The sequence below is a fragment of the Prinia subflava genome, chromosome Z (genome assembly GCF_021018805.1).
Source record: "Prinia subflava isolate CZ2003 ecotype Zambia chromosome Z, Cam_Psub_1.2, whole genome shotgun sequence".
NCBI lineage: Eukaryota > Metazoa > Chordata > Aves > Passeriformes > Cisticolidae > Prinia > Prinia subflava.
Genome location: NC_086283.1, coordinates 82,307,840 through 82,324,197, shown reverse-complemented (window position 1 = coordinate 82,324,197; position 16,358 = coordinate 82,307,840). Strand labels below are relative to the sequence as shown.

General features: G+C 58.8%; 1 protein-coding gene across 3 annotated transcripts; it reads right to left on the bottom strand.

The window, feature by feature from the left end:
- Positions 1-1,394: 1,394 nt before the first annotated feature.
- Positions 1,395-11,823, bottom strand: PHF24 (PHD finger protein 24). 3 transcript variants are annotated; one of them, XM_063421852.1, is made up of 9 exons: positions 11,462-11,823; positions 8,177-8,272; positions 6,178-6,550; positions 4,885-5,070; positions 4,352-4,430; positions 4,044-4,246; positions 3,544-3,710; positions 3,225-3,326; positions 1,395-3,143 (listed from the first exon to the last, which is right to left on the bottom strand). In XM_063421852.1, exons 3-9 carry the CDS (start codon positions 6,544-6,546, stop codon positions 3,026-3,028), a joined length of 1,224 nt encoding a protein of 407 aa, XP_063277922.1. In that variant the 5' UTR covers positions 6,547-6,550; positions 8,177-8,272; positions 11,462-11,823; the 3' UTR covers positions 1,395-3,025. The 3 variants fall into 3 exon arrangements, with proteins under 3 accessions (XP_063277922.1, XP_063277924.1, XP_063277923.1); XM_063421854.1 differs by having other exon boundaries at positions 1,395-3,122; positions 11,462-11,820; XM_063421853.1 differs by lacking the exon at positions 8,177-8,272.
- Between the last annotated feature and the right edge of the window lie 4,535 nt (positions 11,824-16,358).

Genomic DNA, 16,358 nt, shown 5'->3' with positions numbered 1-16,358 from the left:
TGACGGAGCTGTCACGCTGGTACTGCAGTGCTGACAGCACTGCCCTGCAGGACACAGGCCACTTGTAGTCAGCTTCCCGGGGACACCAGCCAGCTGTGTGTCCTGGCAGGGGTGCCAGGCTGCTGCAGGGGGTGACAGGGTAGGCTGTGGCTGAGAGAGCGGTTGTGTCTTGTTCTCCAGGTGAAGAGCTGGGTGCAAAAGGGTGTTGGATTAAGACCCGCGAGGTTCTGCCCTCTCAGTCTGAATCCTGTAGGGTTTGGGGGCATGGCTTCGGGGTGCTGGCAGTGGGTGCCCCACTCCCAGGGTTCTCAAGCCTGTGCTCTGCTCCTGCTTGCTCTTCATGTCCAGCAGACGGAGCAACAACACAGTGATTCAACACCGTCTCGCCATGTGAGGGCTTCCCTGGGCTTCCCTCCACTGGCTGAGCCCGCATCATCACCAGTCCATGACATCTGATCATCAGGCACAAAACCACCGTCAGCTCCCCCTTCCTGCAGACGTCCATTCTCTTCTCCAAGGTGATGAGTGCCTCTCCCAGGTGACACTGCTAATTTTAAGGCTTATCTGGCTCTCAGAGCCTGAAATGCTTGCTGGATTTTATCTGTGGGTGAGGTGGACACCCCTGCTGTGGTTTGTACGCAATGGTATCTCACTGTGACCATGAGAGTGAGCTCAAATGTCCCAGTCAAGCTTTTAGCAGCAAGGTCTGTGGCCCCACAGACTGAACAGATACTGCTAGGGAACCATCCCCTCTCCTAACTCCCCCCCAGATCCTCTTCTCAAATCCCATTCCCCTTCCAGCTGCAGCATGGGCACTGTGCAAGCAAAGATCCCCTCAGGGTGGTAAGTGCCCTTTTCTGGCAGCCTGGTTCTCACAGGCCGTGTGCTTCCAGCAATAGGTGCAGCTTTTCATGGAGCTCTGTGGATGTGATTAACTGGAGCATTCCAGCCATGAAGAGCACTCTCCTGGGGAACCCTGGTGTCTCTGTGGGGTTTATTTTGCTGCAGACAGCCTGTTCCCAGCATCCAGCTGTCTCCAGTGCTCAGTGCTCTGTTCTTATCATCCAGTGCCTCTGAAGGCAGGGAGCACGCTCATCCCAGTGGAGGGGTGTCCCTTTCCCTGCAGTGTTTGAGGGGGTTCCACAATCAGCCGGGCACTCTCCTTACTGTCTGCGTTTCTGGGGAGACATGCAGCACCCTGAGCTGCTGGGTCCTGGGTGCACATGCTGGCTGCCCCCATCACTGCTGTGGGATAGTCTGGGGACAGGAGGCCGAGCTTGCCTGATGGGACAGTGACTTCGGTCTGGGGTGGGATTTTAAACAATAGGAAGCCATGCATCCCCAGAAATTCCCACAGAGAAGCCAGAAGCCCTGTAAACACACCAGACGGAGGCTAGCTGGACACAGCTGTTTAATGAATGTATCTCAGTACAGATAGGGAGTTGCAACCCACGCACCCACGGCCGCCTCCTCGCCATGGCTCTGGCCACATCTCGGACCTGGCATCCGAAATATCCCCATTGGCGCTCTGGCCACATCTCGGACCTGGCATCCAAAATATCCCCATTGGCCTGGCATGCCAGGGTGGTAGAGGAAGATGTCGTGGCACTGGTGCGCCTCCTGGTCTTGCAGTGGGGGAGACCCTGGAGAGGGGAACTGTGCCCTGGTTGGGGGAAGGAGGCTGACTGGGATGATGCCCAGAGGGCATTAGGGATGGAGGTGAGGGAGTGACCAGGTTGCTGCAAGTGCACTCCTGGTCTGTGTACACCCCAGGGCCTCCTGGCTGAGCCACGGAACATCAGGCAGGGAGAGGCTGAAGACAAAGATGGGGGAAAGGGATTACAGGGACAGGAGCAGCTGCTGGGGCTGCCATGGGACCTGGGCATCCCAAATCCTGGCATGTTTGGGGCAAGGTTTCTGGGCTTCCTGCTCCCTCATCTGTGGGCTGAATGCATCTACCTACCTTAGAGCTGCCAATGGGCCCAGTGAATGCCTCATCCCTGCAGCTGATACCTGGCAGGGCTCTGGGCTTTGCCTCCTCCTCCTTACCACAAGCTTACTTCTCACCTTACTAAGTGAGGCAAGGCTGCCCACTTCATGTAGTGGGTAGAGAGCAAGACTGAACAGGATTGGTGTGGGACAAGAATGGCAAGCAAATGAAGAGCATCCCTTGGAACCAGGGGTACAGGAGGGGATGAGGGATGCAGGGGAGTGCTGCCAGCAAGATCAGATGCACAGGGAATTCCCCTAAATCTGACCTTCCCTTCCCATCCCTCTGATGCTTTCTGTTACCAGTGCTCCTTCCTATACCATCACTGTTGGCATTAAATAGTTGGTCGCCAGCAGGGAAAGGTTGAGCCATGCCAAAGAATGGTCTCCCAGACACAGCCATGAGCTGTGCATGCAAGAATGGACCTACTGGCCTCCAGCCCCTGTTGGAGTAGGGCAGGGATGTGAAAAACCCCAAAGGGAGTCAGCCACATCCCGAGGATCCACCATGTTGATAAGCTGAGACACTGCTTGCTGCAGACCTGTGGGTGCTGCCTGCGGCACGCAGAGGCACAGCCAAGCTGCCCCATGGTGCTGTGGGAGGCTGGGAGCACATGGGTGCTCTGGGTTCGGCTGTCACCCCACACGTACCCAGGGCAGACCCTGCTCTGTCTGCAGGTCCCTGGGTGCTGTGGGAATGGGGATCATGGGGGCAGCATCTTCCCTGCCCCTTGTGCCCCATGGTGACCCCAGGCACGGCACCTTTCCCCACCACGGTCTCTGTGGGGCACAGGGGACAGTGGAGACACGCCCTGCCCCGCCCTGCTTCCCCCACCAATCAGAGACCCGAGAGCCACTCCCGCTCCCTCAGCCAATCAGAGCGCGGCGCACATCCTCTTCACAGCCAATCCGAGAGGCAGGCGGGGCAGGGGCAGCCTAGCCGCTTCCCCGCCAGCCAATCGGCTGTGCCCGCAGGGGAGGGTGGGGCAGGTCACCGTGGCGGGCGTGGCACCGCGCCCTCGAGGCGCGGCCGGGTCTAGGCGAGGGGCTGCAGGTGCAGGGCGGCGCTGTTGGGGCGCGCGGCCAGGATGTAGGCGACGTTCTCCCGCAGGAATCCAGGCCAGTCGATGCGCCTGTGGGCAGACGTGGGCTCACTGGGCACCCCAATGCTGCTCCCTCAGGGTCTCCCCCAAAAATGGGGGTGTCCACCACCTCCCTAACCATCACTGCCTCACCTGGTCTCCTCCTGCTTTGTGGCTGGCAGGATCTTCTCCGGGCTCTTGCCGTTCCTGCTGCTGGCAGGGCTGCCCTCTGATATGGGCCCCACATGGCTGATGCTGTGGCAGGAAGGAGGATGCTCTTCATCCCCGCTCCCTGCACCCCAAACGGTGGTGGTGAGGGAAGAGGGTGCACAGGGCTGGGGGGCCGTGGAGGAGGAGGTGATGGGAAGCGGGGGCAGCCGTTTGTGTGCTGAGCCCCTTTGGTAGGTGTTGGGACTGTTTTGGGAGTCCTGGCTGGGATATCACCCCTGCACCAAGACGGGCATACCCTCACCTGACATTGCAGGACACCATCTCCCTCTGGTGCTTGCGGAACCAGGTGTGCCGGGCCTGGCGGCACTCGCCCTCCCCGATGAAGCCGTCGTTGTCCTGGTCCAGGGCCAGGAAGGCTGCCCGTGCTCGCTCCCGCTCCTTGGCTGTCAGCAGCCGCAGAAGGGCATTCTAGGGGTCAGAGAAGCAAAGGTGGAGTGCTCATCCCATGGGAACCTCCCTCCCTTATATTCCCAACACTGTAGGGATCTCCTGACTGCCATGGCCAGGGGTGCTGGCCATGAGAGTCAGCCCCAAGTACCACAGCCATGGGCGCCAGCTGTAGGAGCCAGCCTTAGGTGCCATGACCATGGGTGCTGGTCATGGGCACTGACCTTGGGTGCTGTGACTGTGGGTGCTGGACCCAGCTGCCACTGCCACAGCTGCTGGCCATGGTAGCCAGCCCTGGGTGCTGTGACCATGTGTGACAGCCATGGGAGCAAGCCCTGGATGCTTCAGCCATACCTGCGGCCGGATTTTCTGCAGCAGCTGGATGGACTCGTGGGAGAGGAAGTCCTGCCACTCGATGTGCCCCTTCTTGTCAGGGTCCAGGGCATTGAACTGCAGGGCTGCCTGCTCCTCCTGTGCCTCAGGCATGGTCCGCTCGAACTGCTGCTTGTGCACTTGGTGTTTGTAGTGCAGGAAGTCATCCAGGGTCAGGCAGCTCTCTGCAGGGGACAAATTGGCTGTGCTGTGCCCAGGAAGGAGGGGGGACTCACCTCCCCAGCTGCTTCCTGCAGCCATCTGGGACCTGCTGCATCGAGGGGACACACCTGGAATGATCTTGCAGTTCCTCAGGGTCTCCATCAGGCTGTACATCTCTTCCTCAGTCAGCAACAGATTGAGGTTGTCCTGGGGGCAGAGCAGAGCCATGAGGCAAAGATATGGGGTGGAGGGAGCACACCTCTGTATGGCAGCACCAGGATCCCTTGAAGGCAAGTGGGTGGGGACACCCAGAGAGGAGTTGTGCTGTGTCACCCAAGGGTGCTGCAGTGGGACAGCTCCACAGCCATGCGCCTTGGCCATTCCAGCTCTGCTACAGCATCTCCTGTACCTATGGTGCCACATACCCCCACAACATCCTGGGGAGCTGGAGGGATGAGGAAGTGGCAAAGAACCACAGTCCCCTGTGTCTGGTGACCCCATCAGGCCAAGGCGGGTGGTGAGAAATGGAGAGCAGCACGTTCCCCATTGCCCCAGACCAGGCTGTGAAGTGCGACCCTGCTCATGTCCATGTGGGGCACAGTTCCCTGGGGAGCACCCACCACCCAGCAGCAGCCAGGTGTTCCCCACTCCAGGCACTCACGCAGTAGTAGCAGCTCCAGCCCGTCTCGGTGTGCGCCGTCTCAGTCACCTCCACGGCGCTGTCCTTCTGCAGGTATCCCATGCGGCGCAGGCAGCCGTCGTGATACACCCGCTGGCAGACGCGGCAGGGGAAGAGGCTCTCGGCTGTCCACACCTCGCAGATCTCACACATCTCATCATTCAGGATCTGGGGAGGGATGGGCAGATGCTCAGCAGAGCAGTCTGGGCAGGGGCTTGGCTTCTCGATCTGGGAGGTGCTTTGCAGGCGGGGGTGGATGCTGAGGGGCAGAGAGGACGGGAAGATTGGAATGTGTGGGGCTGGCATAGGGAAGAGGTCGTTGTAAGGGACATGCCTGGTCAAGTTAGAGGAGGGTGGGTTTGTGGGGATGAATGGTGGGTGGATGGGTCTGGCTGTAGGGTCGGTGGGGCTGTGGAATTGTAGGTTCTCTGCAGCGTGGTATGTGTGGGTGTAGCTGGACTGTAGGGCTGTACATTGGCTGGTCTTTTGCATTGTAGGTGTCGATGGATAAGTTGTAAGGTTTTCCACACATTTCCATTTCCACTTCCAAAGAGATACTAACCTGAGTATATTCTCTGGGTACCCTGGGTAATTTAGGTTCAGGGTACGGTTGGACACTGGAACAGGGTCCTCAGGGTCACAGCACCAAGCCAGGACAACACTCTCAGATACATGGTGTGATTCTTGGGGTGTCGTGTGCATGGCCAGGAGTTGGACTTCAATGATCTTTATTGGTCCCTTCTAACTCAGGATATTCTATGTGTTTATGGTTAAGGCTATGTATAAGGCTGCAGGTGGGCCGGGGTGTAGGCTTTTTTGAGTGGGTGGCTGTACAGGTAAGGTTGTGAATGTGGATGGGTGGGCTGTAGGATTGAGGGCATGGGTGGATAAGCTGTAGGGTTGTAGATGGGCAGGGATGTAGGGGCAGCAGGTATGGACGGATGGCTTGAGTTGCAGGCTGGTTGACTGTGGGTAGACTAACATGTAGGTTAAATTGTCCTCTCTTCCCCACACCTAGAGCTACCTGTGCCCAGACTTCTTTTCAAGACACCCCAGCGTCCCTCCAGGGCACATCTGAACAGTTGCACCCCCCTCCCAGTGTGGCACCTCCATCTGCCTGGCTTGGCCACGGGCACCCTACCACACTGAGCCACCTCCGCAGGGCTTTGTGAGACCGTCACTGCCTGGCAGACACTCAGGTGCTTCTACAGCCCTGTGCACCTCCAGCCCGGTCCCCATCCCTCCCACACTGTCTCTGTGGTTCCATCAGCTCACCTGCTCCCTCTGCTCCAGGCTGATGTCCGGGGGCTCATCATCGTGGAGCTCCCTCTTGGGCCGGATGAAGGCTGGCGGTGTGAACCTGTTGGCCCGTTCAAACTCCTCTGGCTCCACGCCCCGGCCATCCCGCAGCCGCTCCCAGGCTGCCTTGCTGGCACTGCTCTCCTCCGGCTGGGAAGGTCCTGCCAATGCTTCCTCCTCTCCCTCCTGCACCTCCTGCTCCAGCGTCCCCTGGCGTGTGGTCCCCGCCTCCGCCCGACGCCGTGTCGACGGCTGCTCCCGCAGCCCATCCTTGAAGGCTGACACGGCCAAGCTCACCTTCTGCACCCTCTCCACCGTCTGCCTCCTGGACATCAGCACCCCCATGGCTCTGTGGTGGGAAGCAAGGTGCTATGGCCCTGACTCCCAAAAGGGTGTCCAGGTGGTTTTCCCCCAGCTGCGTGAGGAGCAGCTCAGGGCGGGGAGAAATGGGCTCTGTGACAGACGGACAGTGGGGTAATGATGGTGGCTGTGGGGAGATGGATTCCTGGCCATGGAGGGTCTGAGTGGGTGAGGGGGTGGGACAGAAGGCAGGGATATATTTTGGGGGTGCATCCCCACCCTTGCTCTATAGACTCCAGCTTAACAAGAAACACTTCCAGGCCTTTCCCATGCCAGATCAGTAAAACCCAGAGGGACTAGGACCAGCTGTAACCCTTCCTCTTGTGTGCATCTCCTTTCTGCCTTGAAGACAGCCTTTATGGCCAGTCAAGGATGAAAGATGTCCTCCCTGCAGCTCTGCCCAGGACCAGGTGACAGCAGGTCTGGTGCTGACCCTTCACCTTCCTTAAATTCCTCTTCACTCAGCTGCCTTTCTTGGACTCACCTGCTTGTATGTGTGCTGCTGCTGTGGTCATTGGGCATCCTGCAAGGAGCCATGTGAGGAGGCTGAGCCAGCTGTAGGAGGACTGGGAGGGTGCAGGAGGGAAGGGGAGCAATGTATGGGACAGGGGCATATGGGTCCCAAGAAGGATGTTTGGCTTCAGTACCAAGGGAAGATCACCTTAGGATAAAGTGGGGAGGCCAACAGCAGCAGCAATAACAAGTTGGGCTCTGTCTCACTGGGTGTGAGCTGAAGCTGGGAAGAAGCAGAATTTGGCCTCCAGCATCGCAGGGCACAGCCTCACCCCACATAGGTCCAAGGGCTTCCCTCGTGCCATGCTGGAGTTGCATTATGGAAGATGCTGCCCAGGGCAGTGGTGGAATCACCATCTCTGAAAGTGTTTGAAAACCATGCAGACATGGCACTTAGGGACATGGTTTAGTGGTGGCCTTGGAAGTGCTGGGTTAATGGTTGGAGCTGATGACCTTAGAGGTCTTTTCCAGCTTTAATTATTCTCTAACTCTATGCTGCAGCAAAGAGGCACTTCCAGCTGGTGCCCAGGGTCCGGGAGGCAAAGCACGGAGATTGGAGCAGCAATCTCCAGCCCTGCCAGGCTCAGCAGGGAAGTCCCTAGGTAATGGGATAATTAGCAGCACGTGTGCACACCGCCGGGATCTCACTGCCTGCGGGAGGACTCGACACCGCGGGCACTGCTGTGGCAGGGAGCCTGGTCAGGGTAATTACAGGTACCCTGCAGCAGCAGGGCCGAGCGGAGCGGAGCAGAGCGTGCTGGCAGGCGGCAAACACCACTGCGTGCACATGCATGTGATTTCCCAGCCTCTCCCCACCACCGCGGGACCATCTGCCTGCAGATTCCCACGCGCTGAGCCGGGTGTGCAACACGTGTGGGCCCCGTCCTGCGTGTGGGGGTCCCAGCAGCGTGTGCATGAGTGGGCTGGGGTATTTGCACCCGCTGGCCGCAGTGCCTGGCTTGGAGCTGGTGCCCGGCATCCTTCAGCTCCCGGGGCCTTGCAAAGGTGGGAGTGGGGCAGAGCTGGAGGCACGTGTCCAAGCCACAGCAGCAGCAGCTCTGCGGCTGTGCCAGTGGGAAGGAAAACACCTGGGTGTTTCTACCTCCTCGCCGTGCCACCACCCTCTGACTGGCTGGCTCAGGATCACATCTGCCGTGGTCAGGATCAGCTCTGCTGCTGGGCAGCATTGCAGCTCTGCCTGTGAGCGAGAGAGTCGGAGAAGTCACAGGGAAATCCCCCCAGGATCTGCTTTTGTAGGTCTCTGTACCACTGAGTGTTGGCCAGATCCAGGCCTACTCCTGCCCAAGGTTTGGGTAGAAGCAGGGAGGAGAGGGTCCAGAGGGGCTAGGCTCACAGAAAAGAGTGAAAAGAGGTGTATGGCCCACAGCACGTCAGTCTCCCTCCTACCCACACTGGTGTTCCTCATCAGAGTGTGCTGGCAGTTTCTCCCCACGGTGCTGCTGGGCTCTGGGTGCCCCAACCCCACCCACCCTGCAGTGCAGTGGGGCAGCCCGGGCAATAGAAGGGTGGCTGGTGTGTGGACTTGCTGTATTCCCCCTGACATCTGATTCCCCTGTGTGTTCATGTCACAGTGACCCACCTGCACTGCACTGCTGCTGCAAGATCCCAGCCCACTTCCCTGTTTCCTGTCCTTTCCCAAGCCTACCCTGGCTGCCTTCTTACACTCTCTACTGTGTGTCTGGAGCCTGGACAGCATCACTTCTATCACGACTTGTGTCTATTCTCAGCTCTGCTGGCCTCCCTGCCCCTGCTAGTGCTGCCCCTGGCTAGACCCTGCCTGCACACCCGGGGCTGAATGGCTTCACCCTGAACTCAGTCTCCAGACTCCACTGCCTTTCCACAGGCATTACTGTTCCTCAGATACCCTAAACTTGCACTCTGCATTCACCAGACCTCTTTTTTTTGCCTGTGCCCCATGCCCTGCCTGACCTGGCTTTGTGGGGTGGGACTTCACCCTCACATAGAACCTGGGATGACTTGGGGTCCTGCCAGACTTCAGGAGTCCCCCTTCTCCTGGGGAGGGAGGACTGGGGGCAGTTTTGCCTCATAGCAACCCAGACACCCGAGCAGCCCCTTTGTCCCCACATGTCCTTGGGGGAAGGTGTCTCCAGTACTATTTGTATCCACCCCTGAGGCAAACAGAACCACCACCTGTCTCATTGTGACCTAAGAGGTGCGGGGGCCTCGACCTTGCTGCCAGGCTGCACCATGGGGCTATTTTTAGGTCGCCCCCACAGAGGAGCTAAATCTGGGCACAGGCAGGAGCTGCCTGCAAACAGCCAGCTCCACCGAGCCCTGCCAGGACCGGGGGCTGTCACAGTGGGTGGTGGGAAACTTCCCAACCCCTCCCCTTCCCCTCCGTTCCCTTGCTCCCAGCTCCTTGCACCCCTGCCCTGATCCTTGGGCAACACCCATTCCCCTCACTGTTCTCTTTTGGATTTGCTCCTTGGTGCTTCATTCCTGCAGCAAAACACTGAGCCAGAAAGCACTTCATCCTCTTAGCACCCATGGACACATCTTTCCCAGCTTCACGCTCCTCTCTGCATGGGGTAAACTGAGGCGTGGAAGCAAGGCTGGTGCAGCTGGAGTGAGGATTAAGCTTGTGTTAGGTGGGAATGGGGAGAGAGCTGGTGGCTAGCATGGAGGCACCCTGCGAGAAGGAAACAGGGCAGAGCATCTGGATGGAAACAGAGCCAGTGGTCCCTGCATGGCTGCAAAATCTCTCTCCCATGGCAGAGCACGCGTGGCTTGTGCTGGGGCGCCAGGTTAGCGGTGGGTGGTGGCGGCGGGTGGCACGCTGGCGGGCGCAGTGTGGCGCAGCTGGGGCGCTGTGGTGGCTGGGAGAGCAGGATGGGGGGTTGTTTGTTAGGACTGGATGTGTTACAGGGTGAAGGAAGTGCGAGGGGTGGATGTGTTTTGGGGTGGATGTGCTACGGTGTGGCTGGCAGTGCGGGGCGGGTGTTACAGCCCACAAGAGGGTGTTGCAGAGGCTGTGGGCATGGGGTGGGTGCAGGAATGTTGCAGCAACTGTGGGAATGGGGTGGTGTCCATGGCAGGTGGGATGTGGGATGAGTGCTTCTCGGGGGCCGTGGGTGCAGGGTGAGCTGTTGTGGTGTGCAGTGGTGGCCTGGGGAGATTGGGAGTGTGGAGCCAGCCACAGGGTCTGTAGGATTGACTGTCATCTGCCCCACAGTGTGTCCTCGGTGATAGTCCCTGCCAAGCAAATGAAGGGTTAGCAGGTGCTTGGGCTGGTGCACCCTTGAGCAGTGTCCATGGCACCCACTCTCAAGGGAATGTGTCAGGGGTGTGTGAGCAGCAGAACTCCCTCATGTGCCAGGAGCAGGCTTTCCCATCGGGGGGAAGGATGTGCCTGATCCCCACAGGCTGCCAGGGGGCCAGGCCTCCTCCCTGCCCCCACCAGGCTACTGGATCTTTTGCCCCACAGCACTGTGCCTTACTTTGAGCAGCATTAGGGACCCTGGGGGCAGAGGGGTGGGGTACCAAAATGGAGGAGAACCCTGGGATCTCAGAGTCCATGGCAGCCTGGTCCTAGGGCTTGGTCTGAAGGGCATGAAGCAGGGCTGAGAGGAGCTGCCATGGCTCTGCCATGGCTCTGGCACTGCTCTGGACATCCTGCCAGTTGCTCCTGCCTGGGCTGAGGGGGACCAGGCTAGGAAGGCAGCAGGTTCTGCTTAGGGGACATTGCATTCCACCTCCTTGAGCTGGCTGCAGATGGCCACAGGGGTCTGGCAGTATCTCCTTGTCCCCTCTTTCAGGCAGACAGCACATGCCAGAACTATGGCATAGCTGGTACTGCTGCTGCGAGGTGATCCATTTGCCATGGGGCAGGGAGGTCCTTGGCTGATGGTACCCTCCCACCCCCTGCAGGGCTGTGGGAGTCCAGTGGGGATGTTGGGCGGGGGTGTGCTGTGTCCCAGTCCTGGGCACACCAAGCTGGTGGCTGTTCTCCCTGCCGGATCAGGTTGCCCATCCTGCCGCGCTATGACAGATTTTATAGGTGTGTCGCACTCTTTCATCTCCCAGAGGGGGATGAAAATGCCGTGACAGCAGAGTCCCTTCCTCTGCAGCAGACACAGCTCCTGCCCAGCTCTGCACTTCTCCTTCTCTTCTCCCTCTCCAGCCCCTCCACCCAGTAGCAACATGACGACCCTGATGCCTGGGTAGGACCCTCTTACCCCATCCTCATCCCCAATCCCAGACATCCACCCCAGGAGCTCTATTCACCCTCCCTGGCACCAGGATCCTGGGGGCCATGGGGGGACCCACTGAAGGCTGACACAATGTGTGGACAGCCCATGCTACGCACCCAGCAAAGCACCCACAATGGCAAAAAATCCCCACTTACCAGGATCAAGGTTGGTCTGGGAACACGAGCCCTAGACAGCAGTCCACACGATGTCCATCGCCGCTGCCTCTGGCCACGAGCCCCTCTCCACCCGCGGGTGCTCACCGCATGCCGTGCCCCGCGTGCAAATCCCTGTCAGGGAATGGAGCGGCGAGGGAGGTACCCGGGAAGCCAGAGCCCTGCACTTGCTGCCGGAGGATGCAGGAGGCAGCAAGATGCTGGGAGCGGATGCCTGTGTCTAGCGCACACACACACACACACACACACACTCTCTCTCTCAGAGGAAGCAGGGAGCTTGTGACTGGGGCTGAGCAGATGCAGCCTGGTTTGCTGTCCCTGTACCAATTGCTGCCTGAGCCGTGTTAAAAAGCTCTCTGAGAAACGAAGATTTTTTTTAACCAGGCTGACGTGTGCTGGAACATACCAATAAAAGCTTTCCCTGCATCTCCTTTGGCCCCCTGGGCTGAACCGCCTTTCTCAGAAAAAACCTCAAGGATTACAGAGGTGGGACTGCATCCAAGGATGAGCAAAGGTCTCATCTGCCCCCGCTGCGGGGTGTTCCCTAGACCAATGCCCCAGCCAGGCTACCTGCACCTGCTTTAACCCAATGCCTGCTGGTCAGTGTTGCAGGCAGGCTGTACTTTCCACACTATGGTGCAGCAGGGGCACGGTGGGTGCTGGCTACGTGCAGCCCTGTGCACCCAGTTCAATACAAAACCTGGGATTTTTGTTCTTCTAGTCCCCAGGACTTGATACCTCACCTGGGTGGACACCACAGGGCTGCAGAAGGTCTGGGGGACCAGGGATGGGTTGAAGGAGGTGATGGGGCAGGAGACAGGATGCTGGTGGGAGAGAAAGGCACAGCTCTAATGCAGCACCTTTGAAGGTAGATTATCTGGTCTACATGCACCCCCAGCTGCCCCACATCAGCTTGGTGGAGATGGTCACGCAGCTCCTTACACCTACCTGGAAGGGTATGCCACTGGCAAGGGGCTGCACTTTCGCCTTCAGGAATAGACAGGTCTACATGGGAATGATTTAGGGTCACACAGATTCTGGGCCCTCCTAGGAGCAGCTTCCATCCAGGCTTGGGATTTGTGCTGAAGGTGAGAGCAGAGGGGCCTGTGCAGTGGGGAGGGTGCAGAGCTGCCCTGCTCCTTGGCCAGGCTGGATACAGCAGGTCCTGTTCTGACTAGGGCATAGAGAAGCTCTGCTCAGCCCCACTGCAGTGTTCCTGTTCCCAGGATACTGCCTGGGGGGAATGCCTCATCCCAGCCTGACATCCTAGCACTGCCAGCCCCTGTGCCCTCCACTGGGCAGTCCTATCAGGCTCCAGGTCTGCCAGACCCACAGAACAGCAGATGTGTGGACAGCAGTGAGCAGTGGTGGAGAGGTAAGGGTGTCACCTTTCCCATACAGAGGGCATGGGGAGCATGGAGGAGCAGACCTGGGATTAAAAATCATTTGATGAGTGAAACTTCCTGGCTTCTGGAACATGGGCAGCACTATCCCTGAGGTCTTCTACACCCCCCAAAAAACCTGTGGTGGATGTAGCATCCACCACCCCTGGAGCGCTCTGCATCATGGGAGCAGGTCAGTGGGACAGGGCAGCCCCGAGGGGACCAGGTTCCACATGCTGGTGCCAGGATGGTTCTTGACCCTTGCCTGCTATTCCACACCCTGTGCCATCTCTTCCTAGACTTATGGGTACTGACACTGATCCCACAGTACCCATATCTTCATTACAGACCCTTACCACGTCTTGCTTGAGAGTAAGCTGAGACCATCTGCAGCTCGTGTCACCTGCACACAGATCCAGAGGCTGGGAAAGGCAGCATCTGGGTGCTGTTCTGGGATCTAAGCCGGTCTGTGGCTCCCTTCCCCATGGCTGGGGATGCACAGAACCAGGCTGGAGACACGATTTATCTGTTTTCTGCTTGTGGCTGTCAGGTCCTGTCTTGCTTCACTCCATCAGCTGCAGGAGCCTTAATGGAGCCTCTGAGTACTCTGTGCTGGCCCAAGGTGCCTCTCTGTGCTTCATCCTGCCTCAGGAACACTTCCCTTTAGGGTGAGTCACAGTTTGCATTATTTGGCCTGGGGAGCACGGTGGAAACGTGTTGGGATGGCCGTGGGATGGAGAAGGTGGATGCCAGCTGTGAGGGAGGCCAGCGGGAAACATCTTCACAGACAACCTTGGCCCCAGAGGACTGGGGAGAGTGTGTGGGCAGGCTGTGAAAGCTTTTAGTGGCTTTGTTGGGAGATCCCTGCCCTAGCAGTCCCGAGGCCGCGCACAGGGGTTCCTGGAAAAGCAGAGGCAAGGTGGAGCTCCAGCCTCGCTCCTGCCTGTAGCTGCCAAAGGCCTTGGGGACCCTGCAGCAGGCAGGTGCACTGTCCCCCCACATGAGAGCTACAGCCCACATCGGCTTCTGCACGGACACCCTGTGCCAGATTAAGGATCGTCTCGCACCCTTTGGGGAGGAGGAGGACGCAGTCCGCTGTCCTCTCTGAAAAACCACGGCGTGGTTTGCTGCTCACTGGAGCGGCGCAACCGGCAACAGGCTGGGGAAGCTCCTGACAGAGAGCCGGCAGCGCCGGTCTGCTGGAGGAGGGCTGCAGGGGCGGAGGTGAGAGCTGAGCTGCAGCGGGAATGTGCATTTTCGTCAGCTCCTCTCCCCGCTCCAAACTCTCGCATGACGCCCGCGTGTAGGTCACTGGCTGCTGCGGCGACGCGGCGTGTGGGCTCACCATCTGCGGCTCCTCTGCAGCGCGGCCCGGAGCGCTGCCCGGCGCTGCCCCGCCCGCCCCGGCCCGCCGCTGCCCGGGGCCGCGGGGCGGGGGCTCGGCCCTCCCGCGGGGCGGCGGGGACCGAGGGGGACACCGAGTTTGGGCAGGAGAGGCAGCCCCGGCGCGCCTGCGCGAGCTGGCGTTCCTGCCAGTCGGCGGGGGGTGATGGAAAAGAGAACTTGTCAAAATAGCGAGATATCTTTTTTCAGGAGATTGCAAGTTTGGCTGATGGAGATAATAGTGTTGATGCGCTGCGGGGAGGGTTCGGAGAGGCTTCGACTCCCCTCATGGCAGCTGTTTCAGGAGGAAAGGATGATACCAAAATCAGCGTGAAATTGGATAAAAACTGGCTGCCTGATGGGCTGCCGTGTCAGACTGCAGGCAGAGAATGGCAGAGCATCGCCCATCACCTAGAATAAACGGTGCAAGAGCAAACCTATGAGTGAGGCAGACCATGTCTGGCTCCCTCCGCAGCCCATGCCCCCAAATTGTGTGAGGTCCATGCAGGAAAATGAGCTCAGGTTCTTATCCATGGGGCTGGTCCCAGCTGCAGACTTGATTCTGCTCTCTGCTGGCAACCAAACAGGAAACCTCCTGGTGCTGGCTGCAGACAGCACACCTCCCAAGGTCACATGCTGATGGCTGTCCTTCATGTCCACTAACAGTTGTCCATCCCTGCCCCTGGACATTCACACAGGCTCATTGATGGCCATCCATCACACTCCTGTGTGAGGGACACATCGATCAGATGCTGTGCAGCATGATGGCTGTCCATCATGTTCCCACATCAAGGCCAGACCATCAACACTGCCTCTCACTCCCTACGTTGATGCAGCTGTCCTCTGGGGGGTCCCACACCCTGACAGTTCAGCCAGCAATACCCACAGCCCTCAAACCAGAGTGGAGGAGACCTGTAGCCATGTGCCACCTACTCCAAATGTTTAAACCTGCTTCCTTTGGGGAGCTGGATACTGGAGAATGTGGGGCTGCTGTGATACCTTCGGTCTCCCAGTCCCATCTCCACCAATGTGCCGCCCCCCACCAGGGGTATACGTGTGAGGCTGCAGTGCTGTTTCCACTGCAAATTGTTGATGGGGTGGTGACTGCTGCATGGCTCCTGCTCCCTGCATTCATCCTGCTGTGTTTTTTGGGATGGTGACGGGGAAAGGGATCATCCTGGCTTTTCCCCTCGGTCAGTAGCCAGAGTGCCCTAAGCAGGAGCTGCCAGATGGTGCCCAACATGGGTGCAGCCCCTCCTTTGGCCCCCACTAGCAGCCACGCAGTAGCAAACCCAAAGTAGGTTAAGACGCCACGGATGCTGGCTGTGTGCCTCGCGGCTGTGGTACCAAGCTTTTGTGCTCTGAGTTTTTCCCTCCCATCCCAGAATGCAGAGCTCATGCTGGACATCATTACTGAGCATCCCTGTTTACACTGGCACAGTGCAAGGGCTGGTTTTGCTGCGCCCACCCCCCTCCACCCGCCACCCCCCAGCCGCTTTTGTGGTACTCAAAAATCTCCCAGTACCAAAGCGTGGAGTATAACTTGTCTATCCAGAGTGTGAGGTGCTCAGTAGCCTGTTCCCTTGTAGTCATTTGCCCACATTGCTCCTCCATAAGCTGTCTTCATCCCCTGGTAGGGGAGAAAAGCTGATGGAGGGAACTGTTAGGAGCTGGGGAGGGAATACAGAGAAAGGATGTGGTCTGACAGTGTCTGAGTGCGAAAATGCCCCATGAGGAGCTGGTTCAGAGGTGAGGGAAGCAGGCACATGAAGGAGGTGGGAGGAGGCCAGTGACCCACCTTGCCCAGAGGACATACTCCAGGGCTTGGGTCTGCAGGGAGGTGTTCCCCAAGCTTGTGCATATCCTGAGTTGCCCTTCCTTGGAGTGGCAGGTCCCTGCAGAGCAGCTGGGGCAGGGATTCATGGGTCTTTCGATCCTTTTCCTGCAGCTGGAGGCTTGCCTTGCAAGCATGGCCCTGATGAGATGAGGGTGCTCCCACTGGACAGATAATAGCTGAACAATTCAGAGCTCTCTAATCTAGGAGTACTCTTGCAGGCATCAGCTAAATGACCCTCTTCACAGGACCACTCCAGGCAGCTCCCAGACAGTGGGCA

Excerpts from the sequence above, each read along its gene's own strand:
- PHF24 (XM_063421852.1), bottom strand. The coding sequence starts at position 6,546 with ATGGGGGTGCTGATGTCCAGGAGGCAGACGGTGGAGAGGGTGCAGAAG. Across the intron at positions 4,247-4,351 it reads GAACTGCAAGATCATTCCAG|AGAGCTGCCTGACCCTGGAT; the intron begins GTGTGTCCCCTC and ends TGTCCCCTGCAG. Across the intron at positions 3,327-3,543 it reads ATGGTGTCCTGCAATGTCAG|CATCAGCCATGTGGGGCCCA; the intron begins GTGAGGGTATGC and ends TTCCTGCCACAG.